Raw genomic sequence first — 23,473 nt, forward strand, 5'->3', positions numbered from 1 at the left:
GCTTGAATACTGGAAATTCAATATTCCTGGGAGTGATTTGAAATCCTGCTCTCCTGATTACTTGGTAACTTCGGAATAGTCCGCAATTTCTACAATGACAAAACTTTGCAAGTTTTGATAACTCGTTTATACCTCTCTGGCTGATTTTAGGCGTAAGGCGTACATCATCCTTGTGCGTAACCGCGCTTGATTTAGGCATCAGCGTGATATTGTGACGTCAGCGCGATTTACCAACGCGCACGCAGCGATGCGTTATTTCGTCTCCACTGCATGTATGGCAATGAAACTGATGGGTCACAATGTGAGCACTTGTCCGGCTAGAAATGCCGGGTTTTTACCAAATTTGCCCACTCGTGGGGTCTAAAGTTGTGACCAAAACCACCCGTGGTTCATTAAGCTAAGATCTGAAGGTAGGTGAAGTTAAAACACTCTTAAGCCACATTTCGAGACTCAATTCGCCAAGATATCTGGTCACTAAATCGAAAAGAAAAAACACCAAAATGGACAGCAACGAGGTGAGCAGAAACGATGTGGAGAAATGGTTGGAATCTCACCCTGATGATGCCACTAATATATTCACTGCTAAAGCTACGCCTGATATGGTAGATCAATGGCTTGCAAAGCGATCAAGGAAAAGCTTGCATGATATTGGATGGGCTTCAGGATCTTCACCAACAGCAGATACCGGCGAGAAGGGAAGCCACCACATGCTTCAATCGCTTCGGAATGTCGGCCACTCTTTCGCAGGAGCAGGTGGGAGCCTCCGCAACCTACTGTCCAATCGCAAAGTTCATCGTCACAATAAATCAACTCTGCGACAGATTGATGAAAAAGAACTGTTTATGGAACTTATCCGTGACGTAGCTGATGAGCTTGATCTGAACAACCTCTGCCATAAAATCCTTAGTAACGTCAGCATTCTGACTAATGCAGATCGTTGTAGCCTGTTCTTGGTTCGCCATGTTCGTGGACATGCTGGAGATAAACTGGAAAGAATCCTGGTGTCCAAACTTTTTGATGTCACAGCAAGTTCAACCGTTGAGGATGCATTACACTCACAAGGTGAGGAAATCAAGATCCCGTTTGGAAAAGGCATTTGCGGACATGTTGCTCTCACCAAGGAATCAGTCAACATAAAAAATGCATACGAGGTAAGAGTCGAGTTTGAGTATTAGTTTGAATTCGAACTTCCATAATTCATTAATTTTTCTAAAAGTAACAATCTCAGTTTAACCAATAACGGTTAAAACGAAAGCCATTATGGGGGGGGGGGGCTAATTATTGTATCATTATACAACGTATAATATATGTAAACATTTGAGTGTCCCAAGTTCATTATAGTCATTTTACGCTCACGCTTTTTTTTAACGCCTGGAATTGCAAATTTAGGTTTCAGTGATTGCTGACAAAATAGTGATATGATTCTGAAAAGCGTTTCCGCTGAAACCTATTGTATAGATTTTACTCTTCGTGATTTTAATATAGGCCTATAGTATAAGCTCTTTCATCTGACAATTTGCGCGTCAAGCATAAGGGTCGCCTGCTGTTAGCCTACTTGTCACCGTCAAAGGTATCAGATGTAAGAGATTCTTACTAAAAGTTGTTTTTCGGATTTTGAAGGTCACGCTCTCCTGAGAGTAGGCCTACTTGCCTTTAGTGCACGAGGTCCCGGGTTCAATCCCCGGCAGTGGAGATTGCTGTAAATGTAGGCCTAATAGGAAAAAAATGTCTGAAATTGGCAACCTCTATAATAATAGTACAGTATGGTTCATTTAGAATTGGGTAAATGAATCATGGGAGTACTCCGTCCTTCGGATACGTTAAGCCGTAGGTCCCGTGTACAGAGAGCCATACCTTACATACATGTATCTCGCAGCCAGTTTCAGTAGAGTAGGGTGTTAACCCCTGACTGTTCCCAACCCATCCCGGTGTTCAAATGGTATTTGGAAATAAGCTTCAATAGAGGCTTTCTTGGGTTTATCCAAGGTTGTCAAAACCCGAACAAATCAAATAAGCAAACAATTCTTAGTTGCTTTAGGCATTGCATTGGTTTCTGCTTTGGTTTCTGTTTTGTTCATACTGTTTTTGAAGGCTTCTGTTGTCTTGGCTTCTTTGGTCTCTATATCCAGCTTGTTCCATTCACGCGATGCTCGTCGTGGAATTAAGGAGAGTTTGAACACAACCTTTGTCGGAATAGGCCTATATCTGCTGCAGGTTTGTACTATTCCTGCTTATATAATAGTCACCCGTTAATAGTCTCAGCTCTTTGGAAGTGATGGTCAGCATCAATTCCTACATCAGGCCATGATGATCTTGCAGGTCATGATCATTCTCGCTTTCTTTCTTCTGTCTTCCAAAGTCTCCCAATCTAGTTCATCTGCGTCACACTGCTCTTTTGTTTGCAGTCCTCTATGCTTAATATAATGAGCTTGATCAGCCGAGATGTCTACAGGGTTTGGAAAGTATATGCCTACTGAATGGTAGGCCCCTATTATGTGCAATAAGGGAAGGGATATGAACGTTTGGACAGTATTTATTAATGGGACAGAGCACATCAGACATATCGAATTGCATTCTGAATACGAAGAATGGCCTTCTGATATCAAATAATTTTGATTTTTGAAATTCGCAATGTAATACACATTTTATGGCAAATCATTAAAAATTGAAATTTTTGATAGGCCTATTTAACAGTACTCGAAGTAAATTTTATAAATCTGATGATTTCTACCTTTCGTATTGAAGATATGGATTTTTTTTCCCAAAACACCACAAAAAATTAGGTCTTTTTGGGAACAAAATCCATATCTTCAATATGAAAGGTCAAAATTTTCAATTGATCGTCGGCTTTTCCTCCCAGCTACATACACTTTAAGAATATATCATTAGATTTATAAAATTTACTTCGAGGACTGTTATATGTTATATATCAAAAATTTGAAAAATATCAATTTTTTATATAAGTTGTCATAAAATTTGTATTATATCGTGATTTTCAAAAAATGAAAATTATTTGATATCAGATATACATGAGCTTACATGCTTTGTATTCAGAATGCAATTCGATACGTCTGAGGTGCTCTCTCATGTCCCCTAAAACAAGAAATGTCTTTAAAAAAGACAATGCCTCCAAGATACCAGTGGGCACCTTTTGTTATTAGTTAAGGAGACACTTATAATGCTAGCTTTAAGGTAACGCTATTGGATATAGATTTTTGTCTGATTGAAATATGTGAGTCCATTCTCTCCTGATTACAAGACTGAAAATTTTATTTTAATCGGATATTCGGTTACCAAAATATATGGCCTGTCAAAATGGCGCGAAACCAAGAAGTTGGCAACAAATTTCTTTTATTTTTGATATGCAATGATGTCAGGTAGGCCTTATTTTCTAATTATATATGCAAGAATTGTACAAAGTAGAATGTTCAGATCGGCTACAAAATAAGATATAAAACCCATGAATGCCTTTTTCCATGCAAATTTCCATTTGCATAATTAATTAAGGCCCTAATCAACTTTTCTAATAAGTGGCCCAAATTAATTATGCAAATTGAAATTTGCTAAAACGCAACCGTAATTTTGTAGTAGGTCTACAGTGTGTGTTCTACCCATGTACCATGCCTCAGTAGGCCTACTATAGCTCTTTTAATTGTATCTGAAATCTTTACTTTGCATAATTATTTACTAATTCGGTACCCTCAAACGTAAATAAAATATTTTCTATACCGCCCTCCCCGTATTTGCCCCTCCTTTTAACTAAAAAGGAACATAAAAATATTAAGAATAGGGGAACACCGTTCTTCGAGGAGACAATGGACAGTGCAAGAACCTATCGTGAAAAATTTGTGTTAAGTAAGTTAAGTAACCTACACCTTTTGAACACACCAACACGATACTACCCGACACGACACGACACGATTAGCATGATTAGTATCACAACTAGACAGGCAAGGCCTATATCATACTTACTATAATAGATCACCTCCAATCACGACAACTCGAACACAACTTACTTATTATGGCTACGTAGTCCTGCTGTTACTTTTTTCTTTCTAGCCAGAATAATCCGAATCTGCAATTGACTTCCAACAAGCTAAATTTGGGCTGAAACCCACCTTTTAACAATTTTTAACAAAAAATTAAATCTATCCGTGATGTGCACTGGTCTCTAGGAAAACAGTCAATGACTGGCCAACGCCCTAGCGCCTACCTTCGTATAACCCGCCTAACTCTTACGTAACATTCACCAATGTTATGCAAATAGGGTTCCTGGCTCATAACAGAAAATTCATTTATTTACTAATTCGGTACCCTCAAACGTAAATAAAATATTTTCTATACCGCCCTCCCCCCGTATTTGCCCCTCCCCTTTAACTAAAAGGAACATAAAAAATATTAAGAATAGGGGAACACCGTTCTTCGAGGAGACAATGGACATCTCCATGTTCCCTAATCTCAAGGTATAAAGAGCGGGCAAAAGCTGGATCAAGGAATAATCGCAATGCAATGGTTATGCTTAATCTCATGTATAGTGTTATTATTTAGGCAATTACCTTACTTATAAATTACTACTACATTAACAACTTTTTCTATAAATATACCTCAATTGCAATAATCTTCATTCTGACTACTTTAGAAAGTCCTCACTTGACTGCTAATTAATATCTATAACTGCATGTCTTTCACTTCAAGTTTCATGTCCAAGTGGCAATAACTTCTATAACTTACTCAGATGCCTAAACTCATTGAAACTGCCAATTGGTTCTGTAATGATTCAGTCACGTAACCGTCTTTAGCGCTCTCAGACCGCCACCTACCATGCTTTTTAAAAAGACGGTCCGGTATTCCTATATTGGCTGCTGCTGTGGCCCCTCCAGCTCTTAAACTGTGTAGTCCAAATCTTTTGGAGTCTACTCCAATACCTACCAGAGCTTCTTTAAGCAAATCTCTACATCTAGAATATGACATTTTACCTGCCCTCAGGAAATACTTTCCAGATAATTTCATAAACACAAGAGGTCTGAAGAGATACTGATCAGACCCATCTAGCTGAATACCAGCTAATGTGATGTACCTATAGAACATACTGACCGGGCACGTTATTTTACCTGTAGCCGCTATTATAAGCCACACTCCATTCTTAAATTGATCAGTTTTACTTTTCACTATAAACAACCTCATATACGAACCGAAATACTGAATGTCACAAACTCTCAACTCTGCAAGCTCAGAGTGTCTAAGGAAACCTGCGTAAGATATTAGCAGCATGGCACATAGCCTGCATCCCGCCAGACTATCTGGCGAACAATTCTTCCCTACTATAGCATGTAGCATTTCTGGAGTTATGGGTTCCTTTTTTCGGGGAACTGGTTTCTGACTTAGCCTTTTTAAGCCGTTTAACAATAAATGCAAGATTTTATATTCACACGGGTTATTTTTTTTTTTTAGTTAACAGTCATGATACCATTTAATCGCGTAAAACGCACTTTCTATTCTTGAATAAGGGGCCTCTTCATTGTACAATTTAATCAAATAGCTCGCTATATCGTCTTTAATCGCGGGAAGATACGAAATATTTCGAGACAGACTCCATGCCTTCCAGTTCTCGAATGCTCGGCTATACTTGGCAACCGTGTTTGGCGCTCTAGAAGCCAATAACGCCTTTTCCAGATTCATGTCTCCAGTCACCCCATCTCTGAAACAAATTAAAAACGTCTATCAGCGAACGTTCTCTTTTGTTGAACTCTTCAACTTGGACTTGACTATTCTGTACTCGGCAGTAAGAAAAGACTCCCAGTGGATCAAACTCGTTATATTGTATACGTGTGCCCAGTGGCTTTCCGTATTTATATACAATCACATTCCTTCTATAATCTGTGATACAATTAACACCGCATCTCCCAGTGGAGATTAATAAACATCTCTTGCCCAGTGGCTTTGTTGCTTTTCAGAGCAAACACATCTTTCTCCACGCCTTAAAATGTAGACGCTTTCAAAACATTCATCACCGTTTTGGTGCCGTTACATTATAAGGGAATATGGATCATGTTTATAATATAATTTGTTGTAATTAACACAAGGCTCCGTTTAACCTTAAACACAACACGGCGCTAGTCATTTTGGGGATCCGAACAGAGAATTAGGATTCTTTCCTTGCACGAAAATATGCTTCGGATCATTGAACCTTAGTTCATTCACTATGGCTTTCTTGTATTTGCTATGTGGTGAAAAGAGAATAGGCCAAAATGCAGCCGAAGTCCAGCAAGGTACTACTAAAGTTGCAGAAGCCTTGCATGCCACTAAGTGTTTAACTGCCTTGCTCACCAAAGTTATTGGTGGAACCAACCAATTCTGGGCTCCAGCCCAATCACATGTAAAGGCGTCAACGTGAGCTGTTTTGGGCGACCAGTACTTTGAATTAAATGTTCTCAGTTTTGTGTTGAATTCATCAGCAAACCGGTCTACAGAATGTGGTCCCCACATTTTATCAATCATGTCAAAAATTCTGGACTCACACCCCAATCGTCAAAATCTATTCTCCTGCTCAGCTCATCAGCTTCAGAATTTTCAGACCTGGGAACCCAATTTATTTCTATTTCAATGCCTTTGTTCTTACACAAATTGTAAATGCTCAAAGAAATTTCCTGTAATTCTGGCTTCATGCTACCTTTAGTGACTATGGAGACCACGCCTTGATTATCGGTAGACAATGATATCTTCTTTCCTTGTAATTGGGGTGTAAAGGCTTGCAAAGCTAAAATACACCTTTAAGTTCTCTCCAGGTGGAACTCTTTTTGCTTTCAATTATGTTCCAATTCTGAAAAAACTTTAATCCCCACACTCTGCCGACCAGGCCCCAACCCGAATCACTAGCATCTGAATATACTAAGCATACTGGACAAGAATATTCAAAGAGAAGTCTCTTATTCAACTCTACTACATGTTCTCTCCAAAAAAATAGTTCTTCTATCACACTACTGTCACTGGACAGCTTATAAACTTTATCCCAGTGAACTCTCCTCTCTACTTCCATGTATAAATACTTTGACTTCAATTGAGCGATATATCCCACTACTGGGTATAATGACATAACCTTGCCTGCAAAGGAGGCTAGCTTTCTAGCCGAAACATATGGCAAATCCTTTTGAATTCTTTCAAAAAATGCAATGATATCGTTAACCCTTCTTTCTGTAACGCTAATCGCCCCTATTTTTGAGTCCCATGTTAACCCTAACCAATCTAACCGTTTAGTTGGATTCCAAACTGACTTGTCTACATTAGGCACTAAACCGGCTGAGAGCAAATCTGATTTTACTTGTTTTGCAATCACTTCACACTGGTCAAAGGACCCCGCTCGTCCCCATCCATCATCTAAATACAGTACTATGAAGATCCCCTGTCTTCTCCAATATCTTACCAAAGGTCTTAAAGTTTTAGTGAAGATGAAAGGTGCCGATTTTAAGCCAAAAGCTAAGACCTTAAATGAGTAATATTTGATTGTGCCACTGAACTCCCATGCGAAACACAGGTACTGGGTGTGATCTGGGAATATCTCCAAATGATGATAACCCGACTTGAGATCAAATGAGAACATAAAATCGTCTTTGTTAAAAAATTCTAAGGCACATTTCCAGTCTTCGAACTTGATCTTCTCTCCCCAAACAAAATAATTAATATATCTGAGATCTAAAATTAATCTTAATTTCCCTGAACTTTGTTCAGAAACTGAAAGTGGATTAATTATCTTCGGTATTTCATCACATTCAACTACCAATTGTTTGTCTAAAAGTTCTTGAATTGCCTGTGATACGAATTCTCGATGTTTCATAGCAGATTTGTTATTGTTAAATTTGGCGGGTCCAGGCGAAGATAGCAACGGGATCTTGTATCCGTTAGAAATTAAGTCAATAATGTCAGGTTCCGCTCCAATGAACCGCCAAAAAGGCAATGATGCTTTAAGCCTACCTTTAACGTAAGGCTCCTCGCGTCCTAATTCGTATTCAAAATAATTATTGAAATAGAAGTCAATATCATCGTACCCAGAATGTAGAGTGTTAACGGCCTTGACCACTCCTGTCGAACTTGTACCCGGTAAACCATAATCTGTGCAAAATTATGAAACGTTTTTCAAAAAATTCCTATTAGTTTTTGAAGCTACGCATATGCGTTCATCATGACATTTCATACTCACCTACCAAATATTTGTAGGCTTGTGATCAACTTTATAACTTCAACTATAACCCCATGTAGGGCCTATTATTATATTTTTACCAAGTATCAAAGCTTTGTTGAAATCCCGATCTGTTAGCTCTCTAACCGTACATTTTCTATATCTTTTTCCTGTCTCATACTCGCAAATAAATAAATCTATATTTGTATTACCTTCATTGTTAATACCATCTGGCTCCTCCTTGGGCATATTTGAGGTAGATGCTGCCCCATAACCTTTGGTTGCAGACTGGGAAGCGGCAGTGCACTGTCTGCGCCAATGACCCCTCTCACCACAGGCAAAACATCTGTCGCCTCCTTTCTGGGAATTCCCAAATTGATATTGACCGTATCCATAATTTTGGCGACGAAAATTAGCGCCACTAGGATTACCATACGCCTGACCATACTGCATTTTGCGCTGATACGGCTTTTGTTGACGAGACGCCGCTCGCGCTCTCTTCTTTCTACTGGCCTTTGCCTGCGCTGATCTGATACGGCGGTCATCATCAGAATCTTCTGCTAGGTCGTCTGACAGATATTCATCAACGACGGCCCACCCCGTCTGATTTATCAGCTAGTCTTATCAGTTTATTTCTCTTAGAAAGTTTCTCTGCAGATTCTTTCAAAAGGGGCAGAACTTCGGTGATGTTGCCCTCTTCAATACGGGAAATGGAGGCTTCAACATTCGATAAAATCTCGTGATTGAATTGGAACTGAGTTTTGTTACCTCTGTGGTTGAAATTTAGCTTGGATTGTAACTTTAATTCTTCAACCTCTTTAGATGCTGATTTTAGGGGAATAATGGCGTTATCAATGTAGGAAGTCACACCCGAAATCGCCTGATTCACTATCTGAGAAATCACCTGGGCGGACACTGGCGCTGGTTGCGCCGGAGGAGCCGCAGGTGGCTGCGCTAGATTCTCTTGAGCTTGATGTTGAGGAGCTTGAGCTTGATTCACTGCGTCTGACTGTGCCCCGATTTGAGGGACACCAATATTATTAGCTAATATCTGTGCAGCGACCTGGTTAGGAGCGGGTTCCTGACGAACAATTACAAATTGTCCTTCTTGCGACATGTTATTAAGTTTATGTCAATAAAACAAAATTAGTACTCACGATAGTACCCGGCTTATGTCTATCGTACACCTTCCAAAGGACAACAAATTAATTCCAGCGAAACTCCTATTCACAACTCCACAACTCCAAACTCAAATTTTGCAACGTAAATCTATCCGTGTACAGTCAATCTATCCGTGATGTGCACTGGTCTCTAGGAAAACAGTCAATGACTGGCCAACGCCCTAGCGCCTACCTTCGTATAACCCGCCTAACTCTTACGTAACATTCACCAATGTTATGCAAATAGGGTTCCTGGCTCATAACAGAAAATTCATTTCATACATGTAATTAGAAAATCATCTGGCAACTGGACTTGTCAAAAATATAGAAAATAAAAAGAAAGTTGTTGCCAATTTTTTGTTTTGGGTTCGCACCATTTTGACAGGCCATATCTCAAGAACCGAATGTAATCTACAGGGCATAAGCTTTAACATATTATTTAAATAGAAAGAAAATCTAAATTTGTGCATTAGCCAATAGGGCCACGGTCACCTAAAGCAATCTTGCAGATAATTCTGATGTATGAAATAAGACCTTCAAACTTTCAGATATGAAGAGTTCCAGATGCAGGCAGCCGTTTCTGTTTTTTAAATGCATATAATGCCCAAGTTGTATCAAGAGTCATTTCTCGTTGATTTTTTGACTGAAAATTACGATTGTAACGTTTCAGATTTTTTTAATGCTTGTTTATTATATTTTGTATTCAGGACTAAAATAATATTAATATTATTATATTTAGGGGGTCTTTTTATAGGTCATTACTCTTTTGTATGTGTAATTGAATAAAAATCAAAAACATTATTGTTTTGTTTTGTTTCCTTCATTTGTGCTTTGTCTTGCATCGAAAGGGCCAATATCAACACCTTGTTTGTAAGAAGTATTGTGTGGGGAAAGATGATTCTTGCATTTTATTTTTATTTTTATCTTAACAAACAAAAAGCAAATTTCTCAGTCAAAGTCTTGAAACGGTCATGGGTATGCATGCAAAAATATTGCAACAGTACTCAGTAGAACATAAAACACAACCACGCATGGGAATTGGGGAAGCAAATACTTTAAAACGAATTATTCCGAATTATATCAACGCAATAAAATTGCAATACTTTAGTACATGTATTTGAACAGCAATGCCCGGGCAGCAATGAAGCCGGCCATAGGCGCGGCTAGGCGTATCATACCATACATTGCAGTTCAAATGCATCGGATCATGATTGTGGCCTAGTCGAGCCTAGCATGCATGCCAGTCGGTCTGCTGACTCGCCGTGGCACAAAAATACCTCAATTTTGCACAAAACAATCCATGATGTCAAATTATCACATCCAAAGTGTCGCCATGAACGTCAGCTTCAACTTCTCCAGCCAAAGTTTTTGCATTAATAATCAGGTTTCATGTAATCATGAAATTAAACCTTGTTTGAGGTGTATTCCCATTGCCACAGCATAACGGTTTTCCAACTTGTCTTCAACGATAAAGCTGCTGATCACACCGAAGGCATTGAGGTGGTGTGGCTGCTGATGAGCGCTGAGGCTACAACCTATAATTAAAGACCGAATTAAAAAGACTAGTTTGCGTCTGACGTCATGACAAAGGCGCGCCGTGATTGGTTGCTGACCTGCGCAGTATGGCATTTTTGGTCTGGTTTACAGGACGGCATACGCAAGCTAGTCTTTTTTAATTCGGTCTTCAATTATACAACGTATGAGTTTGAAAATATTCTAATGCATAATTCATTAACTTGATAGACCCACGCCATTGGCGCCACGTGCTAGGCGTTTCTAGAATCCCTATAGAATAAGATTAATTTTAATGCTAATTTATTGCACATGCTGAGGAAGCGTGATTACCTTTTTGAACATTCGGAAATGGCGATAGGCGAATTTATGTATGGCGCAAAGAGGTGGGGGCTATATATTGGGCTCTCGATATTGGGCGGAAATTAGAGTACTTGTCAGAATATAAATTTGTACAATCGGCCTACATGCCGCGCAATGTGCGGCATTTTAGGTGTAAATTTCAAAGCATACTACCTCCTGCGGAGGCAGAAAAATACTGTCGAAACGCTCAAAACGCTCATTCCAGATCCCTTAATATCTGACACATTCTAGCAGGCTATACTATTATGCTGGTTATATTTCGGAAATCGTCAATATAGCTTTTCTATCTGGCGTACGGAAGCACGAAAGGGACAGCACGAGTTGACGAGATCATAAATGACGACATAGTCAGTGACAACATAATTTCGAGATGATGAGATAAATGATATGATCATTATATTCCTAGAGTCAGGCCCGTAGCCGTTGACCCCCCAGTAAAAACGCAAAATTACGAAAACATTTTGCGGTAATTTTCCACAAAATTTATTGATTTTTGCCCCCTGCCCCCCCCTGAAATTCACTTTGCCCCTCAACGCCCCCGAAAAAAAATATCCTGGCGCCGCCACTGGTAGCATGCCAAAAAAAAAATCAGATTTTTTAAAAGCTTTTTTGGTCAAAAAGGTCCAAATTTGGGGAAGAAAGTCATGCAACTTTTCACAAAATTGCCCCCCCACCCCAGAAAAAAAATCCTGGCTATACGGGCCTGCCTAGAGTCATTCTGATGTCAATCCTCCAGCTCGCAGAATATCTTTGGCTATTGGCTTATATACGTATACAGTATAATAAGTCAAGGGAGGTTGAGCTCATAGTCGGTGGAAGCGAGCGGGGGGGTAAAGCGACCCTGATGGGTAAAAGACCCCCCCTCTAAATTTTGTAAGTGGGTACGGGTTCCGACTCCCCTAAATTTAAATTATAATAAGCCTAGAAGAAATAATAAAGCAATCCTCTATATCTTCCTTTTAAACACGAAAAACACCCTAAAAGTTTTTGGTCCAAATAGGGTAAATTAAATTGCACAATTTTGTTTGAAGAGAAAGGATTATTGTCAAAATTGAATTCATCTATTGCTATGGTAGTTTAATCCGATTTATCACATCACGTCACTTCTACAGTAGACTTCTTCGTAGACCACTAAAAAAACTTGCTCATTTTGCATACTCTGGCTATTACATTTAAGCATAAAACGCTGATTTGTATTAATGTGCAATTGGTAGATTTCCACATCTGATATTTTCAGTTTGTTAGCTTCCCAAGTGGGATTTTTTACTCGGGCTTTCGCGATCAATAAACTGGTAGATTCCAAAATCAGAATTGTTTAGTATTGAAGTGAGCATTATAGTTATGCAAGATATGTTGCATTCGATAACTTCTTATTGTCACTAATCATCTAATTAAAGTATTCTATACTTTGATCTAGTTATATAAACTCTTTATGACCATTTTAACATAACATAACATAACAACAAGAATTTATAATGCGCCTTTGCCTAAGGATTCAAGGCGCAAGAGAAAAGAAAACAAAAAAATTTAAACAAAAATACAGAAAGCAATGGCAGCAATAATTAAGGAAATAAGTGTGTTTTGATCAATGACTTAAATGAGTCCAGGCTGATAGCATTTTTGATAGTCGATGGTAATTCATTCCAAAACTTTGGAGCAGTCACTGAAAAGGCCCTATCCCCAGCACATTTCCTGGTGCGAGGAATGATAAAATGAACACTCTCACTGGACCTAGTGCTCATAGCATGTATGGAGCTCTTGACCGTGAGACAATTGAAATGTACTGAGGAGAGAGCCCATTCAGGGACATATACACAAGCGTGAGTGTCTTGAACTTGATTCTCTCATGAACTGGTAGCCAATGAAGATCTCTTAAGAGTGGGCTCACATGATCAGACCTGGGCTTGCGATATATCAGCTTGGCACATTTGTTCTGTAATTTCTGTAGTCTGGAGAGATCTTTCTGTGTTATTCCATTAAGCAAAATGTTACAGTAATCAAGACGTGAGAGAATGAGGGTTCTGACAGTATTTTGACAAGTATTGAAATCCAAATATGGACGAATTCTGGTGATGTTTCTGATGAGGCCATTGACCGATTTACATAGTTGGGTGATGTGAGCAGACATACACATTTGACGATCAAAGACAACCCCAAGGTTACGAACAGAAGTGGATGGAAAAATTTCCACACCATCAAGAATAAGGCTAACATTGGCAATATTTTTAAAATGGTGGGGAGATGCTGCCAGAAAAAACTCAGTCTTTTCTTGATTTAGTTTGAGCTTGTTTTCAATCATCCAAGTCTGTATGTCTGCAACACATCTGGCGAGCTTCCATAATGCACACACTACATCACCAGGAACAGTAGGATCTACCACCAAATAAATCTGGGTATCATCAGCATATATATGGTATTTTACATTATGCTGACGTAGGATTTTCCCAACAATATGAGTATAATACACAAAGCCCAATGGCCCAGTTACAGACCCTTGAGGGAGGCCATACTCCCGATGCATATCGTTAGAATAAGCACCTGATACCAGTATTCTAAATGATCTATTCTCAAGATATGAGCTGTACCAGTCATAGGCAGAACCTCCAATACCAAAGTCATCTCTGAGCCTCTGCATTAAAATTTCGTGGTCCACCGTGTCGAAAGCTGCTGAGAGATCTAACATCAACGGCAAGACAACCTTTTGATCATCTAAAGCACGCAAGATGTCATTTTGGACAGAGACTAAGGCCGTTTCAGTACTGTGTTGCCCTCTGTAGGCAGATTGCAGAAAGGTTATTGGTATCAGTGTGATGAGTTATCTGAGATGAGGCACATATTTCAAGAACATTGGAAGTAAATTGCAGGTTTGAAACTGGACGGTAATGCTTGAGATCATTATTGTTCAAAGATGCTTTCTTCAGAACAGGGGTAATTATGGATGTTTTCAGATCAGTTGAACACTTTAATTTTAACATGTTTAATAAACATCAGTATAACAATTTTGAGTTCAACGGAATGCGTTCATCATGATTAAATAATAATAACATATTTTTATCAAAATGTGACTATGGCATAGTCTACTTCTACAGCGAATTATTTGTAACTTTGATATCCCAATGTTGACTTGATGCAGTGTTCAAGATCTACATACTGCCCTCATCAGTGCTGTTTTTCCTCAATGGAGGGTTTATGCGTCATTCACTGATGTTCACGAGGAGGGTGTTCGCTGTTTAGTTCCTCACGTCGTTTGAGGAAGGATTTTATGTAATATGTGTTAATTTATTTATTTACCCGACTCCAGTTCATAAGGAGAAATCCTGTCTCCTTCGGTGTGATCTATGTTTTGCTGTGTTGTTTTTGCAGAGTTTTCAGGTTTAGCCAGAAAGTGACTTTGGTTTACTCTAGTCTTGGCTATCCCTGTCAGAAGCTCTATACCCGGTATGCCCTTGTTCTCCTGTTTTTGCACACCGAGGGAGTCTTTTTAGATTCCTCATCATGGAGTGGAGTTTTGCCTTTTAATAACTCATGTTAATTGCTGGTCAATAATATTCTTCATGAAAATGTTAAATGCTTTAATATTGTGCAATCATTGTTCTATGTTTAATGTTTTTTATCTGGCAAATGAAATGAAATGAAATGAAATGTGATCCTGGGAACCCGGCCTGGGAAGGGGCATGCTATAATGATTCATGGTGACAATCATGATAAAATGACATTTCCTCAAATTTAACCTTGAAGTGTGTAGGCCTATGTTGATACGTATCCATGATTACTTAAATTTGGGCAAATATTTAAACAACTCTGAATGTCCCTTTAATTAATGTTTTCAGTGTAGGCCTAGTTAGATTTTTTTTTATCTCCTTGACTTCATTCATGATTGTAGGCCTAGGCCTATATCCGGGGCCCGTACCGGTATGTATTTAATATTCTGTTCTTTCACAGAAAAGCACAGGGGAAATAAAACAAAATATGGTAGGCCTACTGTGAATGTGTCAGGATCATGCGGATGCATGTGATCATATAAAGGAAGTCTACTGTGGATTCAGGTCGGAAATTTAAAATTCCCGGGAGGAACTTTAAAATCCACGTGTGAAAAAGCCTTGACCCTGTCATCAACTTCCGAAATAAAGTTTTGATCACATGTCAAAATAAACTTTTTGACTAATCAACGGTTTCGTTTTATAAACTCCAACAGCAATACGTAAACTAATTAAATATAACGATCTCTACGATTGGTTTGATCTTGTTACGTCAGCGCGATATTTTGCTACGTCATCGCGAGTGACCCAATATTGACCCACTTTATAACCATGTTTACCAGCTCAGCGCTGCGCTGTTTCGTCTCCATATGCACGGCAACGATAAACCGTGGAATCAGAATGTGAGTAATTTGCCAGCTAGAATACCGGTTTTTGACCGATTTTGCCCACTCGTAGGGTCTAAATTTGTGAAAACAATACCACACGTTGTACTTAAAGGTAAAATCTGAAGGTAGGTGAAGTTGGAACACTGCTAAGCCACATTTCGAGGTTCAATTCGCCAAGATTTCTGGGCACTAACTCGTAAAGAAAAAACGGCAAAATGGACAGCAACAAGATGAACCGAAACGACGTGGAGAAATGGCTGGAATCTCACCCCGAAGATGCCACTAATATATTCACTGCTAAAGCTACGCCTGATATGGTAGACCAATGGCTGGCAAAGCGATCTTCAAGGAAAAGCTTGCAGGATATTGGATGGGCTTCAGAATCTTCACCAACAGCAGTCCATCCCGGTGAGAGGGGAACCCATCACATGCTACAATCATTTCGGAATGTCCGTAAATCCTTCGCCGGAGCTAGCGGTAGCCTCCGCAGTCTACTGTCCCCTCGTAAACGCAAATTACATCGTCGCAATAAATCAGCTCTGCGACAGCTTGATGAAAAAGAACTGTTTATGGAACTTATCCGTGACATAGCTGATGAGCTTGATCTGAATACTCTGAGCCATAAAATCCTGAGCAACGTCAGCATTCTGACTAATGCAGATCGATGTAGCCTGTTCTTGGTTCGCCATGTTCGTGGAGATAAAGAGGAAAGAGTTCTGGTGTCCAAACTTTTTGATGTCACAGAAAATTCAACCGTTGAGGATGCATTGCACTCAGAAGAGGAGGAAATCAAGATCCCGTTTGGACAAGGCATTGCAGGACATGTTGCTCTCACCAAGGAAACAGTCAACATAAAAAATGCATACGAGGTAAGCATTGTATGCGACTAAAGAGATTTGCTAAATCAATAAAATCATGCAAAATCAAATTTGTTTGTACTAAGTTGTTTGTCAATGCATGCTAATTACATATCTTGTCCTTGCCAGTGATAAGACAGAACACAACCCAAAAATAGTATCAGCAGGAAGGACCCATGTGAGCGAAGCCGAACCAAAGCGGGCAAAGGAGGCAATCGAAAAGTATAGTTTGGACATAAGGCTGAGTAAAATAAATATAATGTATAATCGTCCCCACCCTCCCCGATTTTTGGAGATTTTCAAATATTTTTTTATTTGCTCTTATTTGCTCCCTTAATTTGTTTTAAAAGTTGTTGTAATGGAAAGACATGTTAGCCTTAACGCCCCAGTTGCTTTTTGGCGAGGGGAAGGAAAGAAGGAAGGAAGAAAGAAAGAAGGAAGAAAGAAAGAAGAATAAGAGAAAACTTTTTCTTAAGTGCAGTTTTGAACCCCCGACCCCTCGGGTGCTACACCCGCGCACGGGGCCTACCTTGCTACGGGGGTCTAGCTTTGACATTGTCTCATGCCAAGCAATTCCAAAAAGTTGAAAGCCCTGCATTGCAAATACTCTCTTCAAGGTAGGGGTAGGGGTAGGGCTTTGGGGAAATAACCAAAATATTAGGGGCCTCTCCATTTTTATGGTGCTGATAGTTGAGCTTACATGAATTGAATTGATTGAATTAAAAACATTGCAAATTGCTGAACAAGACATACTATATGTTTTTTTTCCCAAAACTTAAAACTGTGCTATTGGGTTGTAGCTACGCAGCCTACGGTGGGCGACGCTGGACGGCCCGCCCACCACTGACGCTGGCTGTCCGGCACAAAAAAAAAAGATGATATAATAATTTTGTCACCAATAAATACTCATAATTATATAAATATGTCCCATCCAGTTAATTAATTTACACACAAAACAAATTACCAGCATATCAGGGACTTATATCAATGCAAATTATGAAATATGATCTTCATCCGTGGCATTGTCTTTTTTAAAGACATCTCTTGTTTCATCATAAAAAGAGCAAAAAACTATTTTTTTAGGGTGTTGTGAACCCAGGGAGCTTATTCCCCGATCACTCACGTTCACTTAAAAGATTGTGTCCCGAGCTATTCATGGACTTGAGCAATTTAGAGCCCACCAGGGCACCAGGCACCACTAAAATCAGGCTAGCTACAACCCTCCTTATAACTTGAGCTTTTCGAACTTGTTTGAATTTTTGCTGAACCATGAAATGGTATCAGCCTATATGAGTGTATGTTACTTACTTGCTTACTTACTTGCTTACTTACTTACTTACTTACTTACTTACTTACTTACTTACTTACTTACTTACTTACTTACTTACTTACTTACTTACTTACTTACTTAACAACAATTTGGTCTGAAATGGACATATCTTTAAATGCCACGAAGGTATAAACCCCCAAGTGGTGTCAAATAAAAGAGAAAGAAGTAAAGAATATAATAAAAATATTTCCTAAAATCAGAGGTCATCCAAGGGGTCACAGGGGTCAAAAAAGGTCATTTTAACCAAAAATGCTCCAATCAAGCTGAAATTTATATGCAATGATCCTTATGACATTCTAAACATGTTTCAAATATTTTAATATTCACTTAAGGTCATTAAGGGGTCATAAAGGGGTCAAAGGTCAAGTTGTCAAAAATGCTCCAATTGAGCTGATATTTAAATGCAATGATCTTTATGACATTCTAAACATGCTTAAAATATTCCAATATTCATTTAAGATCATTCAGGGTTCATAAAGGGGGTCAAAGGTCAAGTTTTCAAAAATGCTCCAATTGAGCTGATATTTAAATGCAATGATCTTTATAACATTCTAAACATGTTTACAATATTTTAATATTCATTTAAGGGCATTAAGGGGTTATAAAGGTTATAAAGGAGTGATATATAAAAAAAACCCACAATATACTGCCAAATCCCCATGGTTCAGCTATGGTGCGGTAACCGCTCTAGTTTTGAAGATGTATCCATGGCTTGGTGCTTACAATGAGTGACCCCCCTGAACAAAGCAATTTCAACTAAATACAGATTTCATTCATGTTGTTTGTCTTTGCTCTGTAGGTCTGCACAGGTCAATGCAATTGATTTCTATCATAGATGAGTTAATTAATTGTTTAATGTTCAGCCAATTACCAATAAACCTGCTAATTGCCTAATTATCTGTTGATTTCATAACATAGACAATGTAGTGTTAAGTCTTCCTGTAGAGTAATTTTAAATTGGTCAACGTGGTAATACTTGTTACATAAGGCCGCAGGTACAATGAAAGATGATGAACTTTATTTGAATTGATAATTAATGATTATTGCAATAGATTATTACAAGCATTGTCAGCTGCAACACATAGCTTGGCGTATGTGAAGGACAAAATATGTTTCCGAGCAAAACATTTTTGAGTAAACCGGAGCGATTACTAAAACGGGAAGAATCGCTGAACAGGTTACAATGATGATAGAGACTATAGGGCCTAAATTACGTTTAATACCATGTCAAATTGCTATTTTATTACGTATTATACCCTACCTAAACCATAACCCCGTACCCCCGTACCATAAGATCCATGTACCGTATCGTCCTACACTGAAAAGGTTTGCTTTTTCTTTTCTTTTTTCTTTCCTCTCTCTCTCTTTCCTTCCTTCCTCTGGTACCTTTACAATTTTTATAGTCGTCGTAATTCCTTAATCTCATCCCGTACCCTAAACCATAACCCTGTACCCGTATTCCCGTAACCTGATCTTTCTCTTCTTTTTTCCCCTTTTTCTCTGTAAGATTGCGTCCACTGTTATCTGGCACGCAAGTTGGCCTATATGCCCCCCCCCCTTGCATGCGCATCAAGAGGTGTGTACGCCGACGCGCTAACAATGGCACACATTCTGCTTGATATGTTGACACGAAGGTTGGTATAGCTCGTACAAAGCAACCGCTAAATTAGGCCTAAAAAAAATTGTTTGATTGGCGTAACATAAAAAAAAATAGGGTAGGTAGGTAGGGATATTCTTTTGTTACTTTGCCTTGAGACTTTTTTCTTCTTTTTAAAAATTTCAATTAAATTTTTCTTTCTTTAAATAAATATTATTATTTCATTATTATTATTATTATTATTTTTGCAAAAAAAAAAAAAAATGTCATGGTAGGACTTAAGGGTCTGTCGGGTTTGGAATCTTAGTCAAACCAAAGGCCTTGAAGCCATTTCGGGGGGATCATTGGGTGTAAGCTGATGAAAAGGGGGGTCATTGGGTGACAGATTTGCAAAAAAGTCCACTTTTCAGAGGGAATGTTAAAATGTAGCCAACAGAGTCGTTCACAGATCTGGATATTCACTTAAAGTTTAGCTTCTTTAATATGACAGGAGCTAACATATGATTATCAAGCTAACATGATCATTATACTGGATGAATAATCTACACCAAGACACCATGATTATCATCACCGTTTACCATGTTTACTAACCACTCCCATTTACTAACCGCTCCCGTTTACTCAACTATAGCGGGGCCCGATAGGCCTATGTATACTTTACTTTTACTGTCACTAATTATATAAACAGGCCTTGAAAAAATGTTTATTTCCTGCCAAGCCTTATGTATATCTTTATCTAGAGGCTAAATTTCCCTCCAAAATGCAAAATTTCCCTGGAATAAATTGCATGGAAGAAGGAAGGTATCAAAATACGCAGAACAAAATTTGCTTTTTATTCACTACTTTATTTTGTAATTTAGTTTTAGTGTCTTCAAGAAATGGCTTTTGTTAAAAGTATTTGTTTATTTTTTGGGCGCAGTATAATAAATCTGCACAATTTTCTAGCATAAATCATTGAAAATCATGTTTCTGTTGGGGCAAGATCCAGTTTTTGTAGAATACCTTATTTTCATTAAGATTGTATTGCTAAAGCATCTCAGGTGATACATGTAGCATCTCATGAAAATGGCGTGTAGAGAATGTTTATATTAACCCTAATACCCTCATGTTTTTTGCTATTAGAAGGCAAAGAATAAACAAAAAAGGAGAGTTAGATAAACAAAGAAGTCACTTGGTACCCCGGGATTAGAACCTTAGACCCCCAGCGTGCCAAGCAGGCGATCACCGACTGGTAGCCACGGGGGGTTCGCTGGCCCAGCTAGCAATTCCGTGCATATATGACTTAGGGTGATTGCATCATGGCATCATGTGGGATGCGTGCATGCGCACTGGTTTTCCAGGTTAAATTTTGTTAGTATTATGGTTTCAAACTGGTGTCAAGACTCACTTCCTTATCAGCCTTGGCTCTTTCTACTTTTATTCTCATAAAGTTGAAGCAAGATGGATACATAGCATTTAGCTTGATGACTAGTCCATTGCCAGCGTACTTATCTCCATCTTACTATGTCTACCCGGCTGCCGTCTCTTGGAGTAGATAGATGAAAATATGTGGAGACAAGCGTGAAGTGCAAACCTGGTCATGGGCTAGCTCGCATGTGTTGGCAATATGGTCGGTATCCAAAAAGAGAAAAGCTGCTTTTTGCAGACTTTGTATTCTATTATCACACTTTTAGTTGTTTTGTTCTCACTGATTAAACTCGAGCAACTAGTTTCATTTCAAATCTCAAGTCTAAATTCCATCTAAATAATATCATCAAGTTCAACATTTCAGTAATTTAATGTTCCAAAATTATGGGACACCCTATGCACTAGTTTTTGAATGGTGTTAATGATTTCAGAAGTCCCAATTAAGTACCGTACTGTGGAAATGAGATGTCAACAGCAAGGATCCAGGAAGCAGTTATTTGATGAAATATTAATTAGAAAGGAGAAGTGCAAAAACATGCTTGTTAACTTTGATCATTATGTCATGCTTGCTTAACACAGATAAATTCATTACAAGCTCCACCTACTCTGCCTATTTGTTTATGTAAGGGTATGCCGAGATTGTTTATACTAGAAAACCGCATACAATAATTTATGTGTGCATCTGCAATAAAGAAATGTATTGAATGTGAGCTTACTCCCTGATCAGCAACAAAGCGATGTCATACAATGGAATAAAGTAGGGAAATATGTGAATGCATTTAGCAAGAAAACAGCATGTATACCATCTTAAGCTATCATGCTATGAAACACTTTTATTGAAGTTACATGTATTTTAAATCAGTAATCTTTTTTCGAACATTTACCAAAAAGTTACCAAAAGAGCACAATATGTTAATTACCATTGTGCAATGATACATACTTGTGCATGTGCACCAGCTTACGGATACCATGGTAGGCTGTGAACACATTTACTGTCTCTACAAGATAGTAAATGCAAGGAATTGCAAAATGACATTGAATGGTATATCTAGACAACTGTAGTATCAACTGTCTTCAGTAGACAGCAAAAATGAATTTATTTGCTATCTACTGAAGACAGCACAATCAGCTACAGAATTTTACAAAGTTGGATAAGATGGCGGTAACTATATTACAAAAATATAGCCTGAATATTCCTGAAGGCAGTTCCATTATTTATAGCCATCTACAGAAATCTTGTCATGGAATGGTCAATAAACATGCGGTAATGTCACTGCAGAGAGATTTGCTATATATGCTACAGAAGATAGGGGGTCCTCCTGCTCAAGTAACAGAAGATAACAATTGTTCAGAATTTCACAAGCTGAGAATCAGATGAAGAAGTATTCAATGTAATAGCTTTGTACTGTAAACAGCAAACTATGCAATTTGAAAATGCTTTCCAGATTGAATCGGCTACCGGCACCTGAAAATGGTACAAAGCCAGGAGGAAAAAGAACGAAACAGAAAGTATTAAACATTACATTTGATCACATGTTGTTCTGTATAAAGTTGTAATACGCTGACAGCAAAAAAAAATCTTCATTCATTAAATATCAGTGAGTAGTGATATTGACTAATCGGATGCAATTGTATGAAGTACTTTTAAAAATGTTCAATATCTGAACAGCTCCTTGTTCTCCTCACTGTTTTTTTGACAGTAGCACTGTAGCAAATATAGCAAAGAAAACATGTTATTATCAATGTTGTTTTTGCCTGGGAGCTTGATACAGATGTTATTGCTGTCTGCTCTCAGCTTATAATCCATTAAGTATTTAATTGTATTATTTTGCACAGATATTTTCTACAACATTTCCACCATTTTGCGTTATTTTCTCTAGATCCATGAATGAACTATACCGTATTATGTAATACTTAGTATCTGATGTATTTGTTCCATGTAGTAAGATTTTATGAGCATAGTCTATTTACCAGGTTTATAACTCTGTTATTAATATCAAGTCTAGCCACATTTCAAATTATTTTCATTAAAACCTGTATGGACACGGAATGTCAGCTGTCACTCAGATTACTCTTCATCGATCATTTGTGACGAGTTTTGGAAAAATTAAATTGCTCTCTGTCACAGATGTACCTTGTAACACAATTTTGTCTGTCAAAGCGTAACAAATGACAGATGCAAAATTGCTCTATTTATTATTATAATTAATTGAAATTTGAATTTACCTTTTAATTCTACATAGTACATTTTGGCATTGTAACATTTTATAATGTGGGGTAAATTGAGATACCAGTTGAATATCATAAAAGGCTTGATTTAAAAAATAACTCCTGGTTATTTGTTCCTCCCTTTGACCTCTGACCTTTGCTCTTTAAAGTCTGTACCACATACACTTTTACCGCCAAATCTCACATATTCCTTCCAAATCCCAAAATATCCCTGAAATAAGCTGAATTCCGCATTTGTTCCAAGCCTGTTGACAAGACTCCAAGGTTTTATTTATTTCTTCTTCAATAAATCCAAATAACAATTTGGTTGATATTACAACAAAACCAGCATACTATACACACAAACACCCCCTCCCCACCCCACATACGTCCACACAAGAGAATTGAGTGTACCAAAAAGGGATCTAGAGCCGTATCATTTATGCTACTTGCATGTATATTAGAGTCCGAAGTTTTCCGTTTTACGGAAAACGGGAAAA

General features: G+C 38.2%; 3 protein-coding genes across 5 annotated transcripts in view; 2 read left to right on the forward strand and 1 right to left on the reverse strand.

Moving 5' to 3' along the window:
- Positions 1–500: 500 nt before the first annotated feature.
- Positions 501–1,175, forward strand: LOC140147497 (cGMP-specific 3',5'-cyclic phosphodiesterase-like). The gene has a single exon (XM_072169276.1). It carries the CDS (start codon positions 501–503, stop codon positions 1,173–1,175), a length of 675 nt encoding a protein of 224 aa, XP_072025377.1.
- A 3,435-nt stretch (positions 1,176–4,610) lies between these two features.
- LOC140147498 (integrase/recombinase xerD homolog) lies at positions 4,611–5,679 on the reverse strand. Its single transcript, XM_072169277.1, is given in 1 exon segment — positions 4,611–5,679. A coding segment is annotated over 1 exon segment (948 nt). The 3' UTR covers positions 4,611–4,731.
- A 9,865-nt stretch (positions 5,680–15,544) lies between these two features.
- The window catches only part of LOC140149117 (cGMP-specific 3',5'-cyclic phosphodiesterase-like), a 132,690-nt gene continuing 124,761 nt past the window's right edge, over positions 15,545–23,473 (forward strand). For all 3 annotated transcript variants that reach the window (XM_072171290.1, XM_072171288.1, XM_072171291.1), the window contains exon 1: positions 15,545–16,443. In XM_072171290.1, coding sequence (XP_072027391.1) covers positions 15,790–16,443 — 654 coding nt within the window. In that variant the 5' untranslated portion in view covers positions 15,545–15,789. The remainder of the gene's footprint in view (positions 16,444–23,473) is intronic.

This window comes from Amphiura filiformis, chromosome 3, assembly GCF_039555335.1.
Source record: "Amphiura filiformis chromosome 3, Afil_fr2py, whole genome shotgun sequence".
Classification (NCBI taxonomy): domain Eukaryota; kingdom Metazoa; phylum Echinodermata; class Ophiuroidea; order Amphilepidida; family Amphiuridae; genus Amphiura; species Amphiura filiformis.